Genomic DNA, 25,611 nt, shown 5'->3' with positions numbered 1-25,611 from the left:
TCTGCTAAACCTTTCTGCTTGTAACCATTATATTAATCTCTTTTTCTGATATCCCTTTATCAGCTTCTTTTCAGGAAGAACTTTCTGTAGACAACACAGTGACTGTTGTGTTCTGGACCACGTGTGCATCTACTGTGCAGCAGGTTCAGTGGAAGTACAGCAGTTGAGAAACCGTTCTAATGGGGGATAAGAGCATCAGACAGCAAGGCTGGAAGAGTTGATCTCATTCCGCAGTAACTCCCTGGAGAGCGAAGGGTTAAAGGAAGGGATGTTGAGGTGGGGGTGGAGCACTGCTGCTGGGCTTGCCTGTGCTCTGCAGCATTAACTGGAAATGCAAGGCCTTTTCTTTCTTTATTTTTTAAGTCTCTCGCAGGCATCTTCTCCAGCTCTCCGCAGTGCTGAATGCACATCCTGCCTTCACCAATAGGGCCGAGGCAGGGAACAAAAACAGAGGAGAAATCTGCTGACATCACAGATCGTGTTCCAGTCACAGCCTGGGAGATGCTGAGTGAGAGAGAGAGAGTGAGCGAGGGAGAGAGGGAGCGAGGGAGGGTGGGGGCCAGGGAGAGAGAAACTGCAAGCAAGAGATTGTGAGAGGAGGGGGGGGGGTATTGCCGAGCTGTGCTGTAATCGGAGAGAATACTGCAGCTCCCTCTCAGACTCCACACGCAGACAGCAGCGCAGCATCTCTGCAGAGTGCGAACACTGGGGAGAGGCAGAGAGCCGTGCACGCACACACACACACAAATGCGGAGAGGGCTGCTGGCCAGGGCTTGAGGATCAATGTCTTAGGAACCGGTAAAAAGCCCGGCGCATCTGACACCACCTATTCTGCAGAGCTGCCCTCAGTCTGAGCGCTTGTGCGATTGCTGGGCTGCTGCAGCCTCAGGGAGCCATGCCAGGGGAGGCAGCCCGCAGCTCCGTGCCCACACCCGGCCTGCCGGAGGGTGAGGCGACAGACAGCGGCATCCCCGGACCAGGTGAGTGAGAGCGAGGGACGGGACAGAGGCAGGGAGGGGTTTGGGGCCGAAAATGCAGACAGAACAATGGCGGAAGGAAGGCTGGGGGAGAGAGGGAGAGGCTAGCCGGAGAGAAGGTTGTCTGACTGGGCCCAGCTGAGGCAAGGATGGAGAACGGAGGGGCTGGGTAAGCAAGGCAAGAGAAAGAGAACATAACGGTTGAACAGAGGCCATGCGAGATGATTGTCCTTTGCTACGGGGAATGACGAAGCCATCAAAACAGATCCCCCACCCCCCAGCAACCCCTAATTACTGTATTGTGCTGTGAATTAGAGCGTAGAGCAGCACTGCCTGGTGCAGAAATGGCGCCTCCTCTGCTGTGAGATGCCAGGGGCATGACACAGCACTGGCACACTGCACCTCATGTGCTCTGGAAAGGGGGGCAGCAGACAAGGAGGACAGAAGGGACACTGTGACACCTGGCCGGCGCGAGCAGACTGGTCACTCCCACGTCCTGAGCGAGAGATTTGTGTCCTTGCTCACAGGCATGCCTTCATGCGTCTCAAAACCAGAGCATCTTGCTGGTGCGCTTTGTCACTTTTGTCATGGCTGATGCCGAACACGAACAATGAAATCCGAAACATTTTATATACTGTATATATAAATGTTTACCAGTTACAGAAAATGTCAGACTGAAAAAGGGTTTCAAAATGTATAATTGATTAATTCATGCCGCTTGACTCGTTGCGCACAAAAGCCGCCAGAGGCGATGCCGCTTGTGCTTATATAAGGTGAACTGGTATGCAGCCATGCGTTCGTTCACTGTGGAGGGAAATGTGAGTGGAGCCTGACGATGTCCCGGGCTGTTGTAGACAGGCTGTCTGCCATCTGAGGTGTGGACAGGTCGGTGCTGGAACACACCAGAGGGGCGATGGCACCTGGCCCCCACTACATCCCTGTCTTTTTTGTCTTGGATACTGGAAACAAGGCAGGAGAAACACGGGGATTGATGGGGCATAGATGGAAGAGGACGGAACAGACTGGGAAAGACAGGGATGTAGTGGGGGGATAGGACAGGAGAAGGAAAGGGAATTGGTGGAGAAGAACAGCTGGGCCAAAGAAGAAGTGAGAAGGTTGCACTGAGCGCCATGTGCTTCAGGGAGTCACAGGGTTAATAAACACCTTCTGTCAGGCCCAGATTGGTGCAGACCCTAGTCTGTCCCCCCAAGGGAAGAGAGAGCGCACTCTGTGAGGGGGATCATGTCTAATTGACAGCTGTCAGACAGCCAGGGATGGGGGGGTTATGCAATTCCCTTCAGACCACGTTCAGAAAGGCTTTAGCTCCCTGACGCAGCAGAAACACTGGAACAAGGCCTGCTCTTGAACATTACATACAGGAGGATACTTGCTATACAACAATAGCAGCTCTTGTTACCCTCTGGTGTAGCTAGATGACTGTCAAAAGACCAGCTGCTTTGGAGATGTTAGCTTTTCAGGAAGGGGGGGTGAGCAGAGAGAGAAAGAGGCTGCCTTATCCTCTATAATTGATATATTCTCTCTGACAAGGGGAAGGTCTGAGATTTTTATGCTGAGATCGAGTTTTCTTTTGAACTTGCTCTGTCACCCTATGGGTTCTCCTTGAGCAGCAGCAAGGATGACTAAGCTATAAGATTTCCCAGAGAGATATGATCAATATGTTTGTTTGTTTTTAAAGATGTAGTTCTATCAGGATATGACCTATTCTAGTCATATGAAAAATGGTCATATTTCTAAAGCATCTCACAGTAATGCTAAGTATTCCAAATGTTTTAGAAATTTGAATTAAAAAATCCTATCTTTATGAAATTTAAAAGCAGAATTTGAATTGTACAAATCAAAGGTAGCTTGATTATCATACTAAAACTTTCACACTTTATACAGTGGGTATAGAAAGTCTCCACCCCCTTTCAAAATATTCACCTTGTGTTGCCCTAAAGCCCAAAAAGAAGGCAAATAAAATCAGACATTTACAAGTTGTACCTTGCAACATCCAAGTGAAAAAAAGTAAGCAAAATATCTGAAAAAAATTAAATAAAAAGTAGAATAACGGGGTTGGATAAGAGAACACCCTGAGTTAATACTTGGTGGAAGCACCTTTTGCTTGAATTACAGCCTTGACTCTGTTTGGATACATCTCTACCAACTTTGCACACCTAGAGGGAGGAATATTTGCCCATTCCTCCTTACAGAATTGTTCAAGCTCAGTCAAACTGCGTGGTGACCGTTGATAGACTGCCCTCTTCAAGTCATTCCAAAGATTTTTGATGGGATTTAGGTCGGGGCTCTGACTGGGCCACTCATGGACATTCACCTTCCTGTCCTTCAGCCACTATACGTTTGCTTTGGCGGTGTGCTTTGGGTCATTGACATGTTGAAAGGTGAACCATCTTCCCATTTTCAATTTCCTGGCTTAGGGCTGCAGGTTTTCTTCAAGAATTTGCCTGTATTTTGCACCATCTTCCCTTCTATCCTGACAAGTGCCCCAGTCCTAGCTGAAGAGAAACACCCCCGCAACAGGATCCTGCCACCACCGTGCTTTACCGTAGGAATGGTATTCTTTGGATGGCTAGATATATTGGCTTTTCACCTGACATACTATTTTACATTCTGGCCAATAAGTTTGATTTTGGTCGCATCTGACCACAGCATCTTTAAGGTGCTTTTTAGCAAAACAAACAAGACTTGTTGTGGCTTTTTTTAAGGAGTGGCTTTTTCCTTGCCACCCTGCCATACTGTGGGGCGCTTGTGATATAGTTGTCACGTGCACACAATGACCAGTCTTTGCCATAAAGGCCTTTAGCTCGTTCAAAGTTGCCATCGGCCTCTTGGAAGCCTCTCTGATCAGTCTCCTTCTTGCTCAGTCATCCAGTTTGGAGGGATGGCCTGATCTAGGCAAGGTCTGGGTGGTGCCATACGCCTTCCACTTCTTAATGATGGTCTTGACTGTGCTCCATGGGATACTTAAAGCCTTTGAAATCTTTTCATATCTACAGTATCTCCTGAGTTGCGCCTTTCCAAAACTTTATCTCAAAGTTTTTTTGAAAGCACCTTTCCACTCATAGTGGAATCTTTGCTTTGAAATGCACTCCCAAGCAGTGGAATCCTCTAGAAACAGCTGCTTTTATTCTGAACTTATCAAAATCACCACAATGGATCACAGGAGGGAACCAATTAGTTTGTGATCTGTAAGGTGATCGATTATACCCGAGCAAGTTTACAAATTGTAGGGGGGTGTTCACTTATCCAAACAAGGTATTTCACTGTTGTAATATTAATTCATTTTCAGAATGTTTTAGAATTGAATTTTCACTTGGGTAATGTGGGTTACTGTGTGTAAATAAAAATGGAACAAGCCTAAATTAATTTGTTTTTATTTTCAGAGTGTCACACAACAAAAGGTACAAATTTTGAAAGGGGGTGGTTCTATACCCACTGTAAATGGTGTCTAGTTCTATTAGGAAAAATAACGCAGTTGAAAGGTCCATGTAGTGGTCATTGTTTTAAGATTATACCTAAAAATCCCTGCTTTTCTTCCAAGGAGGAAACTGTCTTGACTCAAACCAACCCAGTAAATAGCACATAAAGTTACATTCACCACTTTCTAATAATAGTTGGTTGTTTGTACTGATAAAATGAGCTAATGTAATTCTACTGATACACAAAACTGATACAAAGTCATAATCAACAATAGGGCTTCAACATGTTGCTAAACTCCCTTGACATCTGATCTAATCTAATTTCAGAATTTTACCAAGGCACAGCCTACCTACAGTATACTGATTTAGGAGACATCAGCTGAAATCTCCAAGCACCTCAGTCGACCTCTAGGTGGCACTGTGACAACCAGCTTTTGGAAGAGATGTTGTTTTGAGGTCTTATATCACAAATGTTCCATGGTGCTTCTTACAAGAATGGAAGTATTAGCTTAGGGCATGATGGCCTGAACTAAAAACAGGCTGCGAATTCTGCCATACCTTAAGAGCCGCTGACATCTTTGCTCCCTGGATCCGAATAAGACTTGCGGGTTCAATGAAGGTTAAATCTGAAAATGTCTTCCAGCTGTCTGAGCTTTACCTTGTATCCAGCTGTGCTATATAGTGCAGTGTTAGGAGGAGATGGCACCACTTTCCATTGTCAGTCTTTCGTACAGCTCTGTGCCAGAACCCAACAGTCGCTTGAAAGACTCTGTTTACAAATGCCATTTGTTATATAAGAGTTGCTCGTTTGTGTATTCTCAGGGATGGACAGATGGACTCTATTGTTCATCTCACAAACTAGCATGCACATTTCTCTTCCTGATAAAATAAAAAAAACAAGTGTAAACTATACTATTGTTTTATGGCTTATCAGCAAGATCAAATTGGCTGTGTTTTTTTACCATACTGGGAAATCAAAAACATCTAAATGTATCCCCAAAGAAAATAACAAAACAGCATACAGCAATATACAGTATGTACTGTACACCTCCCACCTTGTACAGCAAAACGAATAGTACCATTCAAAAGTCTGGATGTATGATCAACTAAAACATGCTGGAGAGAAATGCTCACTGTAATCCTTAGATTCACTAATATTTATGTATTTTTGAGCAGATATAAGTAACGGTACACTGTTTAGAGAAATTAGCATATTTAATATGCAAATATCTTGTGTTGATATAAAATCAGCTCACCTCTCCTACGCAATGGGAATGCCATTCCTAGTAAAGAAGGATATATCAGCACTCCTGACATCAATGCCTGCTGTTAATGATAAAAAGGAAATAGTTGATAGTTCAGGGGTGCTAGTACCGTATATTACGGAATCTGATGATAATACTGAAGAATTAAGAATTACATTACTCTCTCTCAGCTTCTCTGGGCATATAGTTTAAAAACATTTCGAATAGTGCCGCCTATGCAAAGATCTTTCCTCTTGAAGGAGTTTCTCAGTAGCAGCTGTGCAGTATGTTGCACCAGCTGGAGGCAATCTCCGCAAACACCGCCGATCTATCCCTTCATCCAATCTGAGCACCTCACTTGTTAACACACCCTCTACTTCCTGATTTACGTAAGGCTTCTCCGTTTTGCTGAACACTGCTCTGTATTGTTAGCTTCTTTGAAATTCCTTGCCTCGCATTATTAACGCTGTATTGCCTTTTGGGATACCCGAGACTGGATCTTCCCTTTTGACCTCGATTTCAGCTAGTACTTTGGATTTGTCTGCCTTTCTCCGTTTGGATAACCTTTGGTATCGAACCCGGAATTCGCCCTCGACTATGTCTCTGCCTAACATTCTGGATTCGTCAGAAATCTTTCCTGACTCGGCTCACCATATTCGCATAGGGTTGTTCACTCTAAGAACAACGCGGCTTGTTACAGATCTTTGATAACTGAAGTACTGCAAGTTTTGTATTTAAAAAATCGCTGTGCACAGTCCTTTTAACTCGTGCACAACTCATGCCTTTTATAAATATAAAGCCCTACCAGTGATATCCTATTGTGTTGAATGGAAAGTGCTGTTTAGGTTTTTCTAAATGAATATTTTTAATTAGAATGTGCATGCACAGTCTGGACGCTTTCCTAGGTTAAAGAATATAAATGGCAACAAAACTGTGAAGGGAAAGCCAGTCCTAAAATATGTTGGTTCTGTAAATATTCACCCCCATTTGCTATGGCAACACTAAATTAGTTGAGGTGAGCTTGATTACTTTGACAAATAACATGATCAGTTGAGTGGCCTCTGTCTGTGTTCATTAATTGCTGGTCATACTGAATAAATATACCTGTCTTTGTAATGTCCCTCAGTCATAGTGAAATGCAAGCAAAGATGCAGCTATGAAGACCAAGGTGAGGGAGACTAAGGAGATGATAATTTAGTGGTTAATGGGGCCAGTAGGGGGTGCTCACCCTGTGGTCTCTGTGGGTTCTAATGCCCCAGGATAGCTAGGACACTATACTGTTAAATGGTACTGTCCTTCAGATGAGATGTAATACTGAGGTCTTGACTCTCTGTGGTCATTCAAAATCCCAGGGTATTTCTCAAAAAGAGTAGAGTAGGGGTGTTTTCCTGGTGTCCTGGCCAAATTTCCCATTGGCCCTTACCAATCACGGCCTCCTAATAATTCCCCTCTATGAACTTGCTTCATCACTCTGTTCTCCTCCCCACTGATAGCTGGTATGTGGTGAGTGTACTGGTGTATTATCCCGGTGGGGCTGTACATTGGTGGTGGAGGGGAGTCCCCATTACCTGTAAAGTGTTTTGAGTGGAGTGTCCAGAAGAGGGCTTCTTAAATGTAGAGTATTATTATAGGCGTCAAAAGACACAAATCAAAAGAAAAGTATAAAAACTTACTGTAAAAGTATAAAAAGATACTGAATATACCACTCAGATACTGCCATGGTCAGGCTGGGACATCGTTGAAAGGGGATTAATACAAGTTGCAGTTTACAAGGCACTGTACTTTTTTTTTTTACAATTGCTTTATTAAAAGATAAAATATCAAATAGCTAGCAAGCAACAACATAGCTACCGTGTCGTAGTTTATATCAATGAAAAATCAAATCTAAACCCCTTTTTTCAAAGGGTGTAATTTGTTTTTGTGTTCATAATAGCTTTCATCTTTGTGTTGGGGGCATATTTCACTTGCAGAGGTTTCTGTAGTCGGAATTGTGAGTCTGTTGTTTCTTCCTGAGGTGTCCCCTATGTACTATACATGAAATGGGAGATACCCCCAGTACATTCAGACAGTGCCTCATGGGATATAGCATAAACCCAAACCATTCCCAGCACATCTTGTTAATGTTAACAGTATCTTCTGAATGCAATACTGCCGCTGTAAAAAGACTTCTTAATGAAGTTGCCGCCTGTTGTTTTCATTTCGTCACGGTCTAGAGTTGACAAAAAGAAACCGTGACATAGCCCAACCACCCGTAGGGGTGTGAGGGAGATGGCATCAATTGAAAAGGGATGCAGGTTATATTTACTGTGCCCCCCCCCCCCCCCCCCCCAAACCCTTTTAAACCACATTACCCAGCTGTGTGTGAGCATGAGTTTTAACATAGAGAGATGGAACTGCAGAGTGAGTGCCTGCAGCTGTTTTTCTGTCTTTTTCAGCTGCGCAGGAGCCTTCTGCTGTGTGAGTTGCTCTTCCTTCTGGTAACTGTGGGTTATTGATGGGATGCAGTGGCCGAGTACTAATTCCGGGCTGCCCGTGCTTGTTGTCTCTGAGCCAAAGTAGGAAAGGGGGAGGGATTCTTTGAGCCGATGCAGCAGTGGTTCCAATATTAGCTCATCAGGGTTGTTTTAGAGGGCACGGATCAAAGGTTTCAAAATAATACGTCCATCCGTTTTCTAACCACTTTATCCAATACAAACAAGGAGAGAAGCTAGGCATGATGTCACCTGGATGGGAGATCAGTCCATTGAGGGGCACATGCAGACACAGACATGCACACACTCATACCAGGGCCAGTTTTATTGAAGCTAATTAACCTACATAACAGTATGTCTTTGGATTGTTGGAGGAAACCCACACAAACATGAGGAGAACATAAAAACCCCACACAGATAGCACCCAATGTACAAAATTGAACGCAGGGTCCTAGCACTTCAAGGCAGCAATGGTAACCACTCTACCACCATGCTGTCCCAGAATAATACAATTATTTCTAATTTACGGTGTTTGGCTGATGCATTTATCCAAAGCAATCTCTATTCACACCCATTTATACAGCTGGGCATTTTTCCCAGAACAATTCAAGAAAAGGACTTTTCTCAAGGCTACAACAGATGAATCTCTCCTGGGATTTTAATCCTCAGCCTTCCAGTTTGGAGTCCAGATCCCTAAACACTGCTCCACTTGAAGAAGGGGTGAAAGATGAGTGGCTTGAATTTACAAACTGACTCTGCTTAGATTTGCATTCTGGGAGGCTTTGGAGAGGAAATGTTTTGTAAAGAACTCCTTTGACAAGACCTGAAAACAAAAATATCCCTGCAGGGGTTGTGCCTCTGTCACAATGAGCCTTTCAAAGGGTTTACCCTATTTACAGGGTAAAGTGGTAACGATTCTAGGTTAATTGAATATGGTACATTGACAATTATTCGGTGCTTATTTTTGGAGGCGCCAGGATATGTGTTTGCAGTCAATACATCCATTGTCTAACTGCTACATCCAATTCAGGGTCAAGTTGGAGCGGGATCGTATCATGGCAGGGAATGGGCACAAGGCAGGATACACCGTGGGTGGGACACACACAGACATAAATATGCACACACCCAAAACAGGGCCAATTTTCCCAGAAACCAATACTTTTGCTTCACTATGTCTCCGCACTGTGGGAGGAGCTTTACAAACCCCTGCAAAAACTCAGGGAGAACATATGAACTCCACTCAGACAGCACCTCAGGTCTGGAACTGAAGCCAGGGCTCCAGAACTGGGAGGCAGCAATGCTAACCATTGCACCACTGTACCATTCTTGTCTTACAATCTATTCACATATAAAGTATATTAACATTTTCTGCACGCTAACATGCAGCAAGAAAAGGGCACAATTGTACAACAACGTAACACCATTATTTCAAAGTCAGGCATCAGTATTGTTTAATGGATTTGGATTTAAGAGTCTTAGCAAAATGTAGACCTACTGTAGGAGTACAATGAAATAAAATGGAAGTCATGTTGATAAAGAGTGGAGCTTTGGTTGTCATGCATGAAGAGATGTTCTATCGAAAGGCTGTTTAACTGACCCAGCCAGACAAGGTACTTTTCTTTCCTCGTCATCCGCTCTTCTCGGTCATGTGCTCCACACTTTATTGCACCACAGGCTTATTTCGCTTTCCTCTCTTATCCTGATTTCTCCTGATCCTACTCTAATGTTGTTGCTTCTTTCCTGCTCATCTGAATTCTATTCATTGCTGACTCTGTCTGTGTGTCTCTTTAAAGGGCATTGTAAATACAGACACTAATTGAGTTGACAACAGAGTTTCATCTGATGATAAAGCCTTTATAAACCACATTAGCCTCAGGTCAGGCTCCCGCTGTCTGGAGCTAGAGTATGAGATTACATACAAAAAAATAAAAGTGAACCTCAGCAGATTTCACAGACTCCCAGCCAGAACGAGCTTCACCTTCCGCTTGCACAAAAATGATCTGATCAGCAAAATGTTCTTTATAAGAGATGGGGGCCCTGGACAAATGTTGTACTGTAAACAGTACAATGCAGTATTAACCCACTTTTGTAAATAATATTGGAAAGAGCGTTGCAGTTCTGTTCACACTTGAAGTGAATTATAATACAGGGCAGGGGTTCCTTAACCTGCATTCTTAAGGAGATCAAAGCAATTATTAAATTAATGGAAAGATGGATAGTCCACATGTCACATGTCCTGCAGATGTCTAAAAGCCACCGGAGCTGGGTGGGTTTCATTTAGCCAGGGTATCGTCAATTTGCCCGGCATCTGTGATCCTTGTTGTCCGGTAGACACCTCTGAACTCGAAATGTAATCTTTGAGAGCTGTATCAGTCCTCTATTTCATTTGAGCTCTGTTGTTGGTACTGAGGGTCTTGAACTGCGAAGAAAGGTTGATGGCTCAGCAGTGCCCCCTTTTCTGGAGGTCCTTCGTGCTTGTTCTGCTGCAAGCCACGTTGCTGTCACATTGTTTTTATTTTTAGATGTGAGTCTTTCAATCTTTTAGGCGTAGAGTGAGTCCAAGGACAAATAAGGATTCTCCTTAACTGGATTCCATGTAGACAGTTTCCTCTCCATCCATTCAGATACAGTACTCTCCAAGAGTATCAGCGTAGGTCCTGGAGCTGAAGAAAGTTTCACAGTCAGCTTAAAGTTTAAGGCAAAATCGGAGCTGTGTGTAAAGATGTGAGGGTATTTCTAGAGCCACAGGTCCTTCTCTATCTTTGAGTGAATCTTCTAAATGAAGGATATTCTTCCACAGACCTTAAACCTCTACCAAATTAAGTGGATTGTAACATTACCAATGCTATTACTGTTCCACTGATCCTACCTGCTATCAATACATCGAATAATCATGGAGCTCAGCAGAGCACAAATCTGCAGCAAAGTGGAGTGAACACCTTGAAAGGGACATACTGTACAGTATTTGCATGCATGATTTGCTTTCAAGGTTAATGCTGCATAAAATATGGCGGACAGCTCTGAAGAGCAGTAAAAGAAAAATGACTCTAAGCATTGTTGTTCGTTCTTAATTGGTGCTTGTGTGCCGCTGGGAGACAAAAGTTGAAATGTGGCTTGACATTTAACCCCTGGTAGTCCAGACAGAAAAAAAATTATATCTTTTTACCAGCATTAATATAGCAGCCTCGGTGGTGTATCACGGCTCAGTGATAGACCAATTTGCTTCATTATTTTTTCTTACAGACAGAACTATTCTTTTCGTTTTTTACCCAGACAGGTAGAACATTCACAAGTTCTGTGCTTTATACTGTATGTTATTCCCTACATGAGTACGATCTCATGAGTCTTCAGTACTCTCTGAAAGTCTTTGTTGTAACAAAGGCAGTAACTGTTCGGAGTAATAGCTGCTGTTTTGTGTATTAATTAGTTGTCCTCTTTAAAGAGCTGGGCTGTCCGGCCATGTGCACTGAGACTCTGCCTGCGGAGCCCAGCAGTGCCTCATCACAGCTCTCTGCAGAGGCAGTCTGACAGAAAGGTTAGCAGAGGATTTATTTTGCAGTGATGTCTAATTATAAACAAGATTATATGTTTTTTTTTCTACCGACTTGACAGACCAGGCAATTACTCACTTGGGGTTCTTCTGTCCTCTTCTATCAGAAATAATTATATCTGAAATGCACAGTAAAACGCTTTAGATTGTTTCAAATAGAAAAGGGAGTGCATTAATGCAGACTTTCTTCAGTGTGAACAGATAAACAGTTAATGTTGTGAAAGGGACAGGATGTTCTGATGTGTTTAAGACAATGAAGGGTCCTCTGGGTCTGGTCATTTAGTTACACAGCTGATGCCCTTAATTTTCATATCTTACTCCATGCCTAATCAATGCTCTCCCATCATACTTTCATAGTTATTTTACTTTAGCCCTGGGGTCTGAAATCTGTCAGGTGTAAACCACTAAAGAGGTCTGATTACATGCATTGTAACTTCAAGTGGTGTGAATTAAGTAACTAAGATCTCAGCTGGATAGGAACAAACAAAAACATTATGACTGGACCATAATAATGCCGTTCAGTTGTAGCACTGTTCATTTGGACACAATCATACAACTCATATAAACTTTTGCTCTGGTTCTGCTTATTATTATTTTTGCCTAGTGTTGTAAAGACCTTTAAAGACATGGAACAGAACTGTAATAAAAAAATAATAAGCAAATAACCATCCCATTTACCGTGACTCTTTTTCTTCAGGGGACATTCTTTGAAAGCCTGAGAAACCATGGGTGCAAATTTTAATGTTAGTGAAGAGGCCACAGTAGCAACCTTCTTAAGGAGGAATCCCCTTCAGGCCTATGAATCCTGCAGCACATCACTTTATTCACCTTCACGTTGTCTAATTGAACTAATTATTTACTTCTGTGATCAAAATAATACATTGCTGTTTCCAATGAAGGGCAGCACTGTGGTGAAGTGGTTAGCATTAGTGCCTTACAGCTCTGGGGCCTTGGGTTCAGTTCCCTGGGTGCTTTTTGTGTAGAGTTTGTATGTTCTTCCTTTTGAACATTCCTCCAGGTTCCTCCAGTTTCCTCCCACAGTCCAAATAAGTACTGGTAGGAAAAATAAGCTCTGTTGTGACTGTGTGTCTGTGTGCGCCTTGCAATGGACTGGTGTCCTGTCCAGGGTGGACCCTGCCTTCTGCCCTTTGCTTGCCAAGATAGTTTCCGGCTGCCCTGCGACCCTGAATTGGATGAAGAGGTTAGAAAATAAATAGATTCAATTAAATCCTACTTTAGTTCTCCACTTTAGGGCTGGGATTAGAATTGCTTGATATCCATACCTCACACAGTAGACCGATGACTCAAACAGCCATGGGTTAATGGCCTATTCTACAAGAGTTAATGGATGTGATCTACCCATGATTCAAGATAGCATGTCACAGCTTTTTTAACTGATGCTGCTGTACATATAAAAGAGAAAACAGATAACTGATACTACTTATAAAAGAGTGAAAAACACATTTCAGGATTCCTTCAAAAGTGAGCTTTGACAGAATCACTTAAAACATGGCAAAACAGAATTCTGCTGAGCTGCTGTACTATTGTTAAAAAATGTTTTGATGTTTTTACATTGGTTTAGTTTGAGGTCATCGCTGCCTTCCTAACAGGCCCTTATTCTCTAGGCTAGTGATCTAGAGGGAGTTCAGTGGGTTTTATTGGATATTCCCCTGGGAAGATATGTTTTAAGAGAGTGATGCACATTTTCTAGTGCTTTCTACATGGTTGTTGGTATGACCTTTCTTGTCAGTGTGGTTTAATATTTTATAGCCTGGCATTTAGCTGACATTATTAGAAGATAAACAAGACAAGGGGGAGAGAGGAGGAAAGAATTGAATGTGGGAAAGAAACACAGAGAAAATTAGCATGTCCACAAAACGGATTGCCTCTTTTTTCATCCACTGCTGTTTAAAGTTCAAATTGAAGTATCCTCTTCTTCAAAATCTCTTTACGTTAAGAATAGTTTTTAATGGGCAGCTGAAATCAAGGCTCTAATTAAACAGTGTGTTTGAGCTACACTATAATCACATCAATGTCCATTTTTCCCGAAAACAGTCTTTGACTCTGTTAGCAATTGTTTTATTTTTCCTGAACAGCACCTGATTATTATTTGAATATCTGCTTTGCTTTGAATTGGACTAAACAGATCAGAAGGCAAAGAAACTTAGGGGCTGAATAGAGTGAGAGAGAGTTAAAAAAGATCACAGATTGCTGGGGGACCGGGACACAGGGTATCTCTTACAGAAGGTGCACAAGCAGCTGTGATATCTGACATGTTAAGAGACTGTATGCCTTAATGGATAGAGTGAAGAGAAGAAAAATAATGTGAGAGAACCAGAGGAAATAAAAATGTGAATAGATGGTTGTCACTGAAAACTAAAACAAAATTGTTGATTGAAAAGAAAACTTAAACCTGAAACCAGTTTGACCTTCCAGTTATCATTGAAACCAGGGGGCAGTTTGCCTACAATTTGAAGAGATTAAAAGTACAGCTTTATCACCAGATTGTTGGTTGTTTTAAAATGTGCGGTACTTTGTGTCTTTGTCTAAATTATAGTTGTGCATGTTGAAGTGTTACATCATTGCTAACCCCTCTCAGGATCTGACTGTCTCTGTATTTCCTCTCTTTCAGATATGACCAGGCATTCCTCCAGTTCCTCAGCCTCCACTCCCAGCGACTGTGCCTCCACCCCCTCCCCCCTCACCCCCCCGCAGCTCTCCCCAGCAGGCAGCCCCGAGTGTTCCTCCCCCTTTGGTCCACGGCTGCCCAGGGCCAAGCAGAACTTCTCAGCTCTGCGCCCTCCGCCAGAGGGGGCGAGCTGTGACGGGACCCCTGATGGGAGGCTTGTCAGCATTGGGAGGGCAGCAGGCAAGTATGGCAGGGGGCCATGCAAGCGCGGGTACCAGCCTGTGAAGATGGAACGCATCAAGGTCCTGACCGGAACAGAGATCGAGAGTGACTACAAGGAACCGGAGATACTGGACACTCGGGTAGTGATGGGGGAGGAAGCCTTACTACGCAACATGGAAGCACAGGGAGATAGGGTAATGAACAAGAAGACAGAAGATGAAGGAGCCATTCCAGAAAATTGCCCTCTTCTACCCTCCTCAGCCCCTGAAGAGATTCAGGAGAGACCTAATGAGGAGGCACAGTTGGACACAGGTCAGGATAGTTCCTCCGTCTCCCAGGAAGACAATCCGGCACTCCAAATGGAGCTGGCCAAGGACCCTGTAAGCCTCCTCCCTTCTTCCATTCAGGAACCTACAGCTATGGATGCTGGGATGGCTGATAGTGACCCTCTTATGAGAGAAGAGGGGTCTGAGAAGACGCCGTCTCAGGATGAAGTGCCTTCCTTGTCATTTTCACAGCCCACCTACATGGCTGAGCGCCAGGAGCCGGACCACCAGCTATTGGGGTCTACCCACAGCTTAGATCCTGACCTCTACTTCACTGCCCCCTCCACCCCCATCAAGATGGTCTATTCTCAACATGTCAAGCAGCAGTGGTTCCCTGGGTCACCCACTCCTGAGTCTCCACCTGATGAGTCCCCTGACCTGCCAGAGAGCGAAGGGCTCTGTTCTCCTCCAACCTCCCCCTCGGGCTCCTATATCACAGCAGAGGGGGGAAGTTGGACCTCATCCTGCACATCCAACACCTCCCCTTCTTGTTCCCCCAACCTCATCACAGAGGGAGAGCTGCAGGAGGCCCCTGCCTGTTATGTGGAATCTCTCTCAGAGATCGGGGATGAGCTGGGAGAGGAGAGGCATGGTGCAGACAAATCTGAAGGGCTGGGGCTGGTGGAAAACATTGGCTTTGTGGAGGGCAGGGAGAGGCTGAAGAGGGAGACATGCCGCCCCAGCTGGGTGACCGAAGACATTTCCCCTCAAAGGAGTAGCAGTGGGAGGAGTACTACTTCTGGAGAAGAGGAAGGAGAGGAATCTGAAGGTTCCTTGGAGCCAGCAGAGGTGCTGGAGCCCACAGAACTCACTGCAGATGAGGATCTTGACCAAGACCAGGATTTGGACTTGGATGCATGTGTTGCAGAGCATTTTGCCACTCTGAATGCCCCTCTCAGTCCTGAAGAAGACATTTCCACAGAGCTGGTCTCCTCTTTCCCTTTTGCGCAGCATCGGTTAGCTGCCGCAGATGCTGGAAGTCTCACCCCAGCTACCTGTTCTTCGGAGGTTTCTGACACTGATAACAACAGTCCCTGTGGAGAAATGTCCATCCTGGAGTTTCCTGGCCCCTGTGGAGAGGGCGGCCTGGAGGATGAGAGGATGATCCCTGCTTCCCTCCTGCCTTTCCATGCCAGTCTGATCTTCCAGGCAGACTCCATGGAGATCACACTGTTCCCCACTGAGGATGGGCCAGGAAACGATGTGGATGCCTATGCAGCAGGGGAGGAGGAAGGTGATGTGGATGAAGGTGATGATGATGAGGAGGAAGAGGAGGAGGAAGTAGAAGAAGAAGGGAAGTGTGTTGAAGACGTCAATGAGGAAGACACTTCAGCCTCCTTCCTCAACTCCCTCTCTGAAAATTCCATCAATGAAGGTGTGGATGAGTCTTTTGCTTTCCAAGATGACACAGAGGAGTCCATTGACTCAGCCTCCTACAACGGGGATGAGGATGAAAGGCTGTATAGTACTGAGAGGCATGCTGAGTTATCACAGCACTTCCCTGGCCCTGATGATCCAGCAGAGGAAACACAACCCAAAGAACAAGACTCTTCCAACTCTGGCAGTGGGAGTGAGAGTGAAATGGAGATTTCCTCTGGGTCCTCTGATGCAGAGCATGAGCAGAAGGAGAAGTGTCCTGCCCCTAAATCCAGTCCAGGAGCATCCGTTTCTTCAAAACACCCCAAAGTCCAGGAGTTCATTGAAAGACCAGAAGAGACCTTGACAGACCAGCCTTTGGAAAATGTAGAAGAAGTGAGAGAGGGAGGCCCAGCCCAGAACATTTTCCTGGAAAGTGAAACAGAAGAACAGTGTGTAGACTCCATTATCACAGTCACTGAGGAGCCTGCTGATGCAGCTTACCAAATGTCTTTGCAGGAAGGAATTGTGGAGTTAGTGGAACATGATGATGTGGACAATAACATCCAGATAGAAGAGCCTGTTGTGATTTCTGGACAAAGCGACATAACAATATATCCACAGGAAAGCCAAATGGTAACAGAAAGAGATGTTCTGGCTGATGAGACAACTCTTGAGGCTGAATTAGCTGATCAGGAAAATGCCAATAGCATAGAGTATAATGACTTAAAAGTAAGTCTGGATAGTACAGCTACGAATGATCTCAATAAAGGAGTCCCTCCACTATCTTATCCCAAAGATGACCAGAGCTCCAGTAATATTCCTGTTTCAGAAACCCCTGAAATTCCCACTGATGTCCCTGATAACCTAGCTGTCACAGCATCAGATGTGTTAATCTCTGAATCCTCTCTTGACCAGGATAATCTGACCGAGAACCATCCTTGTACTGATGAAATTAGTTTAGATCCTCTTTACGTCTCCAGTGCTGTTTATAGCATGTTAGCCATTTCGCCAAAGAAGGAAAACTCTGAAACCAATGTCTCAGGAAGGGGAACTACACCTGAATTGTGGGAGTCTGGAGTGCCTGTCTCCTTAGAAGTATGCTGTGAGTATGAGGCTGAAAATTTGCTGACATGTTCAATGGCAGGCCAAGTGATTAATGAACCTGTTGTCGTTCCAAATATTGAGCCAAAGGATACTACCCCTGCTGACCATGAGGCCAACAATAACTGCCTTGTAAATAGCAAGAATAGTGAACTTCCTGAAGATACACTCTTGGATAACTCTGATACTGGTGTGTTGGAGTCTAATCTGTCCAACTGGAAATCACTAGAAGAGATTTCTGAAGCTGGAGGAGGGGAAGATGGAAGTTCTCAGTTTCCAGAAGATGATAACAGTAACCTCCTGGGCTCCATTCTTGAAACAGCAGAGGGCAATGTCCCCCAGCACATCTTACCTGTAGTAGGAGAGGAGACTTGTGAATTGAACAATACAGATGAAAACCACTTGCCGCCCAAATCAGTAGATGATCCCAACTATTTGCAATTTAATATTCTTTCCGAAGATGAAAACAAGGATGCTAAAGACCACACCTATGCTGATTTAGCACAAGATAATCCAAGTGTCCCAGGGGAATCAGCATTATCAATTGTATCCATCGTAGAAGAGAATCCAGAGGATACTGAACACAAAGTGGTTAAAAACCAGTCTGTAAGAGGATCACTGCAGACTGAAGATGCCACTCAGGACCTCTGTGAACCTCAACCTGTCTCTTCAAATTCTCTCCCAGAGGAGGCCTCCACAAGTGCACTATCTCTGACAAGTGAAACTCAAGTCAATTGTTATCCAGAGAAGGTTCCAGATCTTGAAAAGTCAGACAGCACAGGTTCTTCAGGAGGGGGGTCTACTGTTGAGCAAAACACCACACTAGGACACATACAAGTTTCTAAAAATGAGAATGTGACAAACAATGAAGAAGGTCCCAGTAGCATCAAGTCTGAACATGCATTCACTTTGGTTAGTGGTTCTTTTGGATCCTTCATTCCTAGACAAGTATCTTCTAAATATAAGCCAGAGGAAGCCTTTTGCCCTACCTCACCTTTAGAAATCATGGATTCTGTAAGCGAAAATAAGGCAAAGACAACAGAGTCTGAGACTGAAAACTCAACAGATGAGAAGTCTGATGAAAAGACAGATGAAAAGAAAGAGGATCCTGTTGAAGAGGAAAATACTCTTCAATCACTACACCACTCTGAGCAGGTAACTTGTTCAGAAAGAGAGAGGGGTGGAGAAATCGACAATGACCTTGATCTTCAGGAAGAGGAAGAGCAGCAAAAACAGAATGAAGATCCTGTGGATAATAATCATGTCAGTGAACCAAAGAGTGAAGGTGCCTTTGAAGAAAATGAGAGCACAGATGTCAAAATTGATGCTTGCATCTCTGAGGAAACTATCACACCCGTTGAAAACATGGGTTCCCTTCTGACAGAGAGCAAACAGAAGGCAGAATTAAACTCTCTTTCTCAAGGGAAAGATTACAAGCTTAATGAAGACGTTATAACATGTACTGAGAAAGCAAGCATTAGTCCCATAGAGGACAGTTTCTTTGAGAAGGGGACCAGTGAGCAATCAAATAGCATTCCTTTTGATGAGCAGGAAAATGCAACTGAAAGTTCTGACAAAATTAAGGGATCTGACAATGACAAACAGGAAATACACCGTGAACCTGAAAGGAGTGTCAGCCCCATTAAAACAACTGAATGCCACAGGGATAAAGACAAAGGACTTGAGACTACTTCTACAGCAGCTGATTCCAACACACCAGACAACTCTTTGAAGCTGGAGTGTACTATTCAGGAGAAAGAGGGAACTATTGCTGAGGTAGTAGGTATAGATGTGTTACAAGAAAATATATCTTCTAGTGAGAGTGATCATGAAAAGGAATTAACTGACCCTGGTATTAATACACTACAAGAGAACAAGGATACATCAGACCTGACTGTTAGCGAGGGTGGGGTCATAGAGGCATCTAAGAAGGAAGATGAGGTCGAGATAAATAGTTCTTCTAATCTCACAGAAAGCTTTGAAGCTGTAGAAAAAACAGACAAGCCTATTGTCTGTTCTCCTACTTCACAGAATGATGCACCTGCATGCTGCGGGGAAGAACTGGGATCCAACAGTCAGATATGCAGTAACACAACAGAAGTGTTCAATCCACCTATTTGCACAAGCCTGTCAGGAAAAGAACAAGTTGCAGAACCCCCTGTGCCCACCTCAGTGGAAGAGGAAGAGAAGCCAAGCCCATCTATCTCTGAGATACCAGATGAAAACATATTGGATGCCTGCAATGCTGAGGAAAGAAAATGCCAGATCGAAGGGATGAGGGACATCAATGACAATCATGTTGATGACAGCCAAAATGCTCTTGACGAACACAGTGAAACATCTCCTTTGAGTACCTCACCAGTTAATCAAGAGCCCTGTGAAGAGCTTTGCATCCCTGTCCAGGAATCCCAGTCTGTGCCTTTGTGTACCCCACTGCAATCCCTCCCTGATTGTCCATCCCAGATACCCATGAACCCTCATCTGTGCTGTCCTGATTTCTCCAGCCCAATTCCATTTCCCAGTCAGCTATCCACCAAGTCTGTGTCAGGACCAGGGCAGCTCTCTTTAGTTCCTGTTCTGGACACACACACAGACCTGCAGATATCGGCACACTACTCGCAGGACAAGAAGACAGGTAACATTTGAAATCATATCCACCTCACTTTCATTTTCACATTTTCATGGTGTAGCTTAAAATGTTAAATGGTCAAATTCTAACATCTTTGCATATATAAATATAGTTTATTGAAAAATGTATAACTTCCTAGTAGAGGGGAAACAATATTTCCTTCAAAAGCATATCTGCAAATGGGTGGTTAAAATGTTTTGTGGCTAAAGCAGAAGAGAACAACAGAATCCACGGCAGCTGCAGATACATATAGTCTAAAACCATGAAGGAAGTCCCTTTGGTTGACCTCAGCAGCCATTTTTTAAAGAGCCATGAGATCTCATTCAGCAATGTGGCTGTATAGCTTTTTTCAGAGTCCTATAACCCTTTGTGCCTCAGTCTCAAATGGATTTCCTCCTATTTTCTTTCTTAGACTACTGTAGTAGTACAAGTACTAAGTTTATTCTATGCTGAAAAAAGAAGAAAGAAAACACAACGTTTCAGCCATGGAGCCTCAGAATAAAATTATTACTTGTTCCTTTGCAACCTACGCATGCTGACACAGCTACCCACCTGAACTACTGTAGTTAATGTTTTGCTACTTAATCTATTCAAACAGTTAAAGCACAAGGTTTTAATTGCATTGTTCCATGTTCTGGACAGGAGTGTGGACTACGTCAGATCAGGGCTCAGGACTCATAATCAAAAAGTCCCACATGTGACCCAGCTGTTGTATTTGTGTGTTGTATTGTGTTGGTACTTCACTAGGATTGCTTTAGTAAAATGTTCAGTTGTATAAATAAGTTAGTTTGGTAAATGTGTCATTGATAAAAAGCATATTATTATTGTAGTATAGTCATCATATTTTTCAAATTAGTGCACACTGAGTCAAAAGAATTTGATTAAAATGTTTATTAGTGTTCTCTCACATCATAAAGCATAATGCTCCATTGTCTGTATTCAATATCCAGCACTGTACTTTTTCCTGTATCACAAAAAAATAAACAACCCTCACAATTTGAGGTGAGACAGAATCAAGATGATATGAAGTTTTGGTATCCTCTGAGATCCTAAATTTACTTTTATGTGTCCTTAATTCTCTAATGTTCTGTAATTCTGTTTTTCCCCATTCAGCCAGTTCAGCAGTGGACAGGGACCTCAGTGTGGATCAGCTGGACTATTGCATGGAAACTCCCTGCAAGTCCCTCACCCAGACAGACTCAGGTCCTGGTCGGAGGGTAGGGAGACAGTGTGGTTCATCCCACACGGACTCCAGCTCATCCAGTGAGAGGGAGCTCCTGTCTCCCTGCCAGAAGAACTCCCCTGTTCCAGCCCCTCATGCTGCAGCAGCTGAGCCCGAGAGATTCCAGGACAGGTTACCACGCTGCCCCATGTCCTATAGCCACAAAGGTACTTCACCCCCTGCAGCCTAGGCACAGGAACATGTTCAATAAGCACAATAAGCACACATGCATGGACTTTATGTTTGCAATATTGTTAGTCATGTGGATTGATACATCATTCTCTATATCCCCACTCCACTGGGAAAACTGTACATGCAAAACACATAGTGTTTAATTCAACTTTAAAAATAGTTCTTAGCAACATGCCATCCAAGTTCAAAACAGTGAATTGATCCCCTTTTAATGGAAACAGTTTCTGACTTGCATCTAGCGAGACAATACATGTGCCTGAATCTAGTACACCATCTCTATATATTCTGTACAGAATGTGCTTTTTTCAATGTGCTTTTTCAATTTTTTACAATGTACACATTGTAAATGCATTTGCCAAAGGTCACATTTTACATTTAAAGACTTTTTTTTGGTGGTGCATTGATTGCTAGTTCTGAATTGCCTATCTGACAGTGTTATTTAATTTTCAAGTACTCAAACCTAACATTTAGCCTGAACTGTTGAACACTTGTCTTTACATATTTATTCATGTTGATTTCTTCTCCTCTTAATTTCTTCTTGAAGTATGAGTCTCATTGGCAGTGAAGGAAAATAATGTGTGCATCTGCTGTACAGATTCTTCTTGAAATAATAGCATGCATTCTGGTGTGTGTGCTGCCCGTGTATGTGTGCACTAGTGTGCAGACAGTGCATGTCTGCAGTGTTATTCCTGTTAGTAAACCGACACTGTGTATTTATCTGTAGGCTCCTGCAATGACTCAGAGAGTGATGACTCTGTGCCTGACCTGGAAGAGCCAGACAACCACCCACTGCAGCCTGCAGACACACAGGTGAATTCCAGGACTGCTATGAGCACTGAAATGTCTTCAATTGGATCATTGTAGAGCATTTCGAAATCTCCTCAATGCAGAGAGTTATTCAACAAAACACATCAATAGATTATTAGCAGCAGTAACATTATTGATAAACTATGAGAGGTGCAAACAAGCTTTGAGGAACTCCATGGCTTTGTATCCACAGATCCTCTGCAGTTTAAACAGGAAATAATTTGTTTATGAATGAACTCAGAGCATCACTGGCTGTTTTCCTACCAAAAATCATTAGAGATAAAAAATGTCTTGCTCTGAAATGCCGAGACCCATTTGCTTTTGCACCAGCAGCAAATTTTTTCATTTTAAAATAAGATAAGATATAGTGGATCATGCCTCAGTGTTCCATTCACACCAATAGTGAATTAGTTACAGAAATCTTCAGTACCACAGACAGCTCATGCAGTCCTGGTAGCAGTTCAGCACCATGGACAGCTTACAGCCTTACCCTGCAGACAGTCCTCGCACACACAGATATTTAGTACTTCACAGAGCTAAATGCAGAAGTATAGAACATTAAATAAAAACAGAACATGCCCAGAGCTCACAGAAGCAAATATATCTTTCTAAGAAAATAGTTTATCTATAGATTTTTCTTTTCCCTTTTAAGAAGAATGAGCTTTGTGGATTTGAGTGTATTTTGAAAACTGCTGATTTCTGAAAGTCAGGAAGATTAAATAATATGCAGCAAAGCTCACCTAGAATTTCAAACAAAAAGCTCTGCTCTATTATAAAGGTCATTTTTACTAGCTCTAAAGAAGGATATAGAAAAGGAATGCACAGTAGTTATGTTTTTAAAGTAAAGGAAGGAAGGTTGAGCAGATAAAGGTTAAGTGCATTCTAGTATTCTTTACAGAACACTCACTGAACACTATTCACTGCCTTTTCACCATGTCTCCCTTTCTCCCTGTCCATTTATCACTCTCTTTTCCTCTGTCTCTTCCTCTGCCCTCATTCCCCTACTTCATCTCTCTTTCAGTCCCAGCTCTCTCCCTCTGCTCCTTCAGGAGACGACTCCATGAACAAGGCAAAGCAGAGCCGCAGTGAGAAAAAGGCACGCAAGGTAAGAGGCAGAGCTGGACAGAGAAACCAGCACTCAAACGCCAGTGAATCACAGGCAGAGCTAATCGAAAACAGAGCTACAATACTACAGACCTTACAACACGCATAGCATCATGACACCTTGTGAAAATGCACACGGCCTGTCTTTCTAACAACTGCTGTTTGTGTTTCTTCTTCATTGCCATGCTTCTGTGTGCTGTTCTCCCTTCCAGGCCATGTCTAAGCTGGGGCTGAGACAGATCCACGGAGTAACCCGTATAACCATCCGCAAGTCCAAGAACATCCTGTTTGTCATCACAAGACCAGACGTCTTCAAGAGCCCAGCCTCTGACATCTACATTGTATTCGGGGAGGCCAAGGTCAGGCCCCATGGCTTCAGGATAAGGAACATACCAGCAGTCCCATTCTACCAAATTCTTTTAGTCTATTGTACCCACTTGGACTCCAATCAATAACCATGTACTCCTTAGTCCTGAAAGCACATGACATTTCAAATATATACAATTCTCTAGGTAATTTAATGTTAGGGATAGTGACATGGTTCAACACTTTTTCAACACTCATCATCTGTCCTCAGTATTTTCAGTAAGCGCTAGTAGCAATGGACAATAAGCAGAAGGGTTTGCTGTTCCAGGAGTTCTAGGAAGCTGGTTTGTAATATTTTACCTTCACCTATTTTTCAGCCCAACCTGTGTCTTTGCCAATACCTGTAGTGTGCTTGTTCAGTTAACTGTTTACAGCCACAAGACTATTTCCATCTGAACCTGGCAGTATGACAGGTTTTAATTCTGACCCCTCTTGAAGACGAATGCTGCCTTAAGTCAGATGTCCATTGTTGGTGTTGTGTTACTGCATCTCTATTTGAAGCCAGAAGACCTGGGTTAATACTGTGCCTAGGACTGTGCAAGAGTCATCTCTTGTTGACTAAGTCGACAAGTGATGTCCAGAGTGATGTCTCAATGTCCAGATTTAAACATCATGTGATGAAACACCGTTCTGTCTTGAAAGACAACCAGTGCGCCTCCATTGCGTGCAGCTGACAGTGTTTATTCTGTGTGCCGCAGATTGAGGACCTCTCCCAGCAGGTGCATAAGGCAGCCGCAGAGAAGTTCAAGGTGCCACTGGAGCCGTCACCCCTCATCACAGAGAGTGCCCCCAGCCTGAGCATCAAAGAGGAGAGCGAGGACGAAGAGGAGGTACCAGGGGCACATGACTCCCCTTCCTCAAAGCTTCGCTTTTATCTTATAATAGTGCAGTCACTTCTCTGACAGCTTCTTTAAAAAGTACAAGATCACTATTGATTTTTTGCCTTAAATGCACAACAATGTGGAGCTGCCAGTGTTTCAACTCACTGTTTATACCTTATACCACACCAGTCCGGGAGAGATGAGATCAACAGGCAGGCATCTTCAAAAGTGTGCATTGTCAAGACGATTCCTCTCAAACTGAGAGCTCAGACAGCAGTGCGGCTTTTGGGGTCACTTTAAAAACTCTTAATTTTCCCAATAACAAACCAATACGCATGTAATGCTACGAGACGTTTCTCTTTCCACCAGGAAATGTGAAGCCGAAAGCACAATTTTCCTGGATACGGCCTAGAATTAGCAAAAATCTAACCAGACACTTCTCTCTGTCTTTTTACATTTCTGCTCTGCCCTTTCACACTTCCCTTGCTCCTCTTCTTATTCTGCCTCTCCACACCCATCGTCTTTTCTTCTCTTTTTCCCCACCGTCTCTCTGGCGCCCCCCCCAGGTGGATGAGACGGGTCTGGAAGTGCGAGATATCGAGCTTGTGATGGCCCAAGCCAACGTGTCCCGTGCCAAGGCAGTCCGCGCACTGCGGCACAACAAGAATGACATCGTCAATGCCATCATGGTAAGAGCTGGCTTGCTGAACTTGTGAGAGATGTACTCCAATTGTATGAGTATGACAGTGCTCATGGTCCTCGTTGATGACCTGTTCAAAGTACTGTGGTATTATCATGGTGGGTCCTTATCGGCCACAGTGAGTGAGGCATGAGTCTTTTGATATTGAAATCAACAATGTGTTGCCTCTTCACAACCTTGACCCCCTTCTCTCTGCTCTTATCTGCAGGAGCTGACCATGTAGGAGAAAAGAGGCTTTGTCTGTACCTGCACAGTGAACCACAGCTCATACACACTATAGGCTCCACTGCATTGCTGCTACCTTGCATCCCTATACAAGCTCAATAAACCCGTCTGTTATAACCAGCCCAGTTGTTCAGTTGGTTTGTTCACAGTGGTCACGTGTTGCAAGACAACCCTTCACCTGTTTCAGGTCTTGGGTGATTATTCAGAGGCTTCTTGACATTGTTTTAAC

At 43.7% G+C, this 25,611-nt stretch overlaps 1 protein-coding gene across 2 annotated transcripts; it reads left to right on the top strand.

Annotated features, from left to right (window-relative positions):
• The first annotated feature begins 574 nt into the window (after positions 1 to 574).
• Positions 575 to 25,503, top strand: nacad (NAC alpha domain containing). 2 transcript variants are annotated; one of them, XM_088601384.1, is made up of 9 exons: positions 575 to 980; positions 14,312 to 19,951; positions 21,059 to 21,334; positions 22,084 to 22,169; positions 23,194 to 23,271; positions 23,483 to 23,629; positions 24,335 to 24,466; positions 25,024 to 25,146; positions 25,366 to 25,503. In XM_088601384.1, exons 1-9 carry the CDS (start codon positions 896 to 898, stop codon positions 25,378 to 25,380), a joined length of 6,582 nt encoding a protein of 2,193 aa, XP_088457510.1. In that variant the 5' UTR covers positions 575 to 895; the 3' UTR covers positions 25,381 to 25,503. The 2 variants fall into 2 exon arrangements, with proteins under 2 accessions (XP_088457510.1, XP_088457509.1); XM_088601383.1 differs by having other exon boundaries at positions 576 to 980; positions 23,188 to 23,271.
• The last annotated feature ends 108 nt before the right edge of the window (positions 25,504 to 25,611 follow it).

Source organism: Lepisosteus platostomus, chromosome 12, assembly GCF_059453375.1.
Source record: "Lepisosteus platostomus isolate fLepPlt1 chromosome 12, fLepPlt1.hap1, whole genome shotgun sequence".
NCBI lineage: Eukaryota > Metazoa > Chordata > Actinopteri > Semionotiformes > Lepisosteidae > Lepisosteus > Lepisosteus platostomus.
Note: the sequence above shows the minus strand (reverse complement) of the source record. Positions and strands in the feature narration are given on the sequence as shown.

What these genes read in the sequence shown, in the direction of transcription:
- nacad (XM_088601383.1), top strand. Translation starts at nt 896, where the DNA reads ATGCCAGGGGAGGCAGCCCGCAGCTCCGTGCCCACACCCGGCCTGCCG. An exon ending in CAGCGGCATCCCCGGACCAG is followed by an intron (nt 981 to 14,311) that starts GTGAGTGAGAGC and finishes CCTCTCTTTCAG; the next exon opens with ATATGACCAGGCATTCCTCC. An exon ending in CATGTCCTATAGCCACAAAG is followed by an intron (nt 21,335 to 22,083) that starts GTACTTCACCCC and finishes ATTTATCTGTAG; the next exon opens with GCTCCTGCAATGACTCAGAG.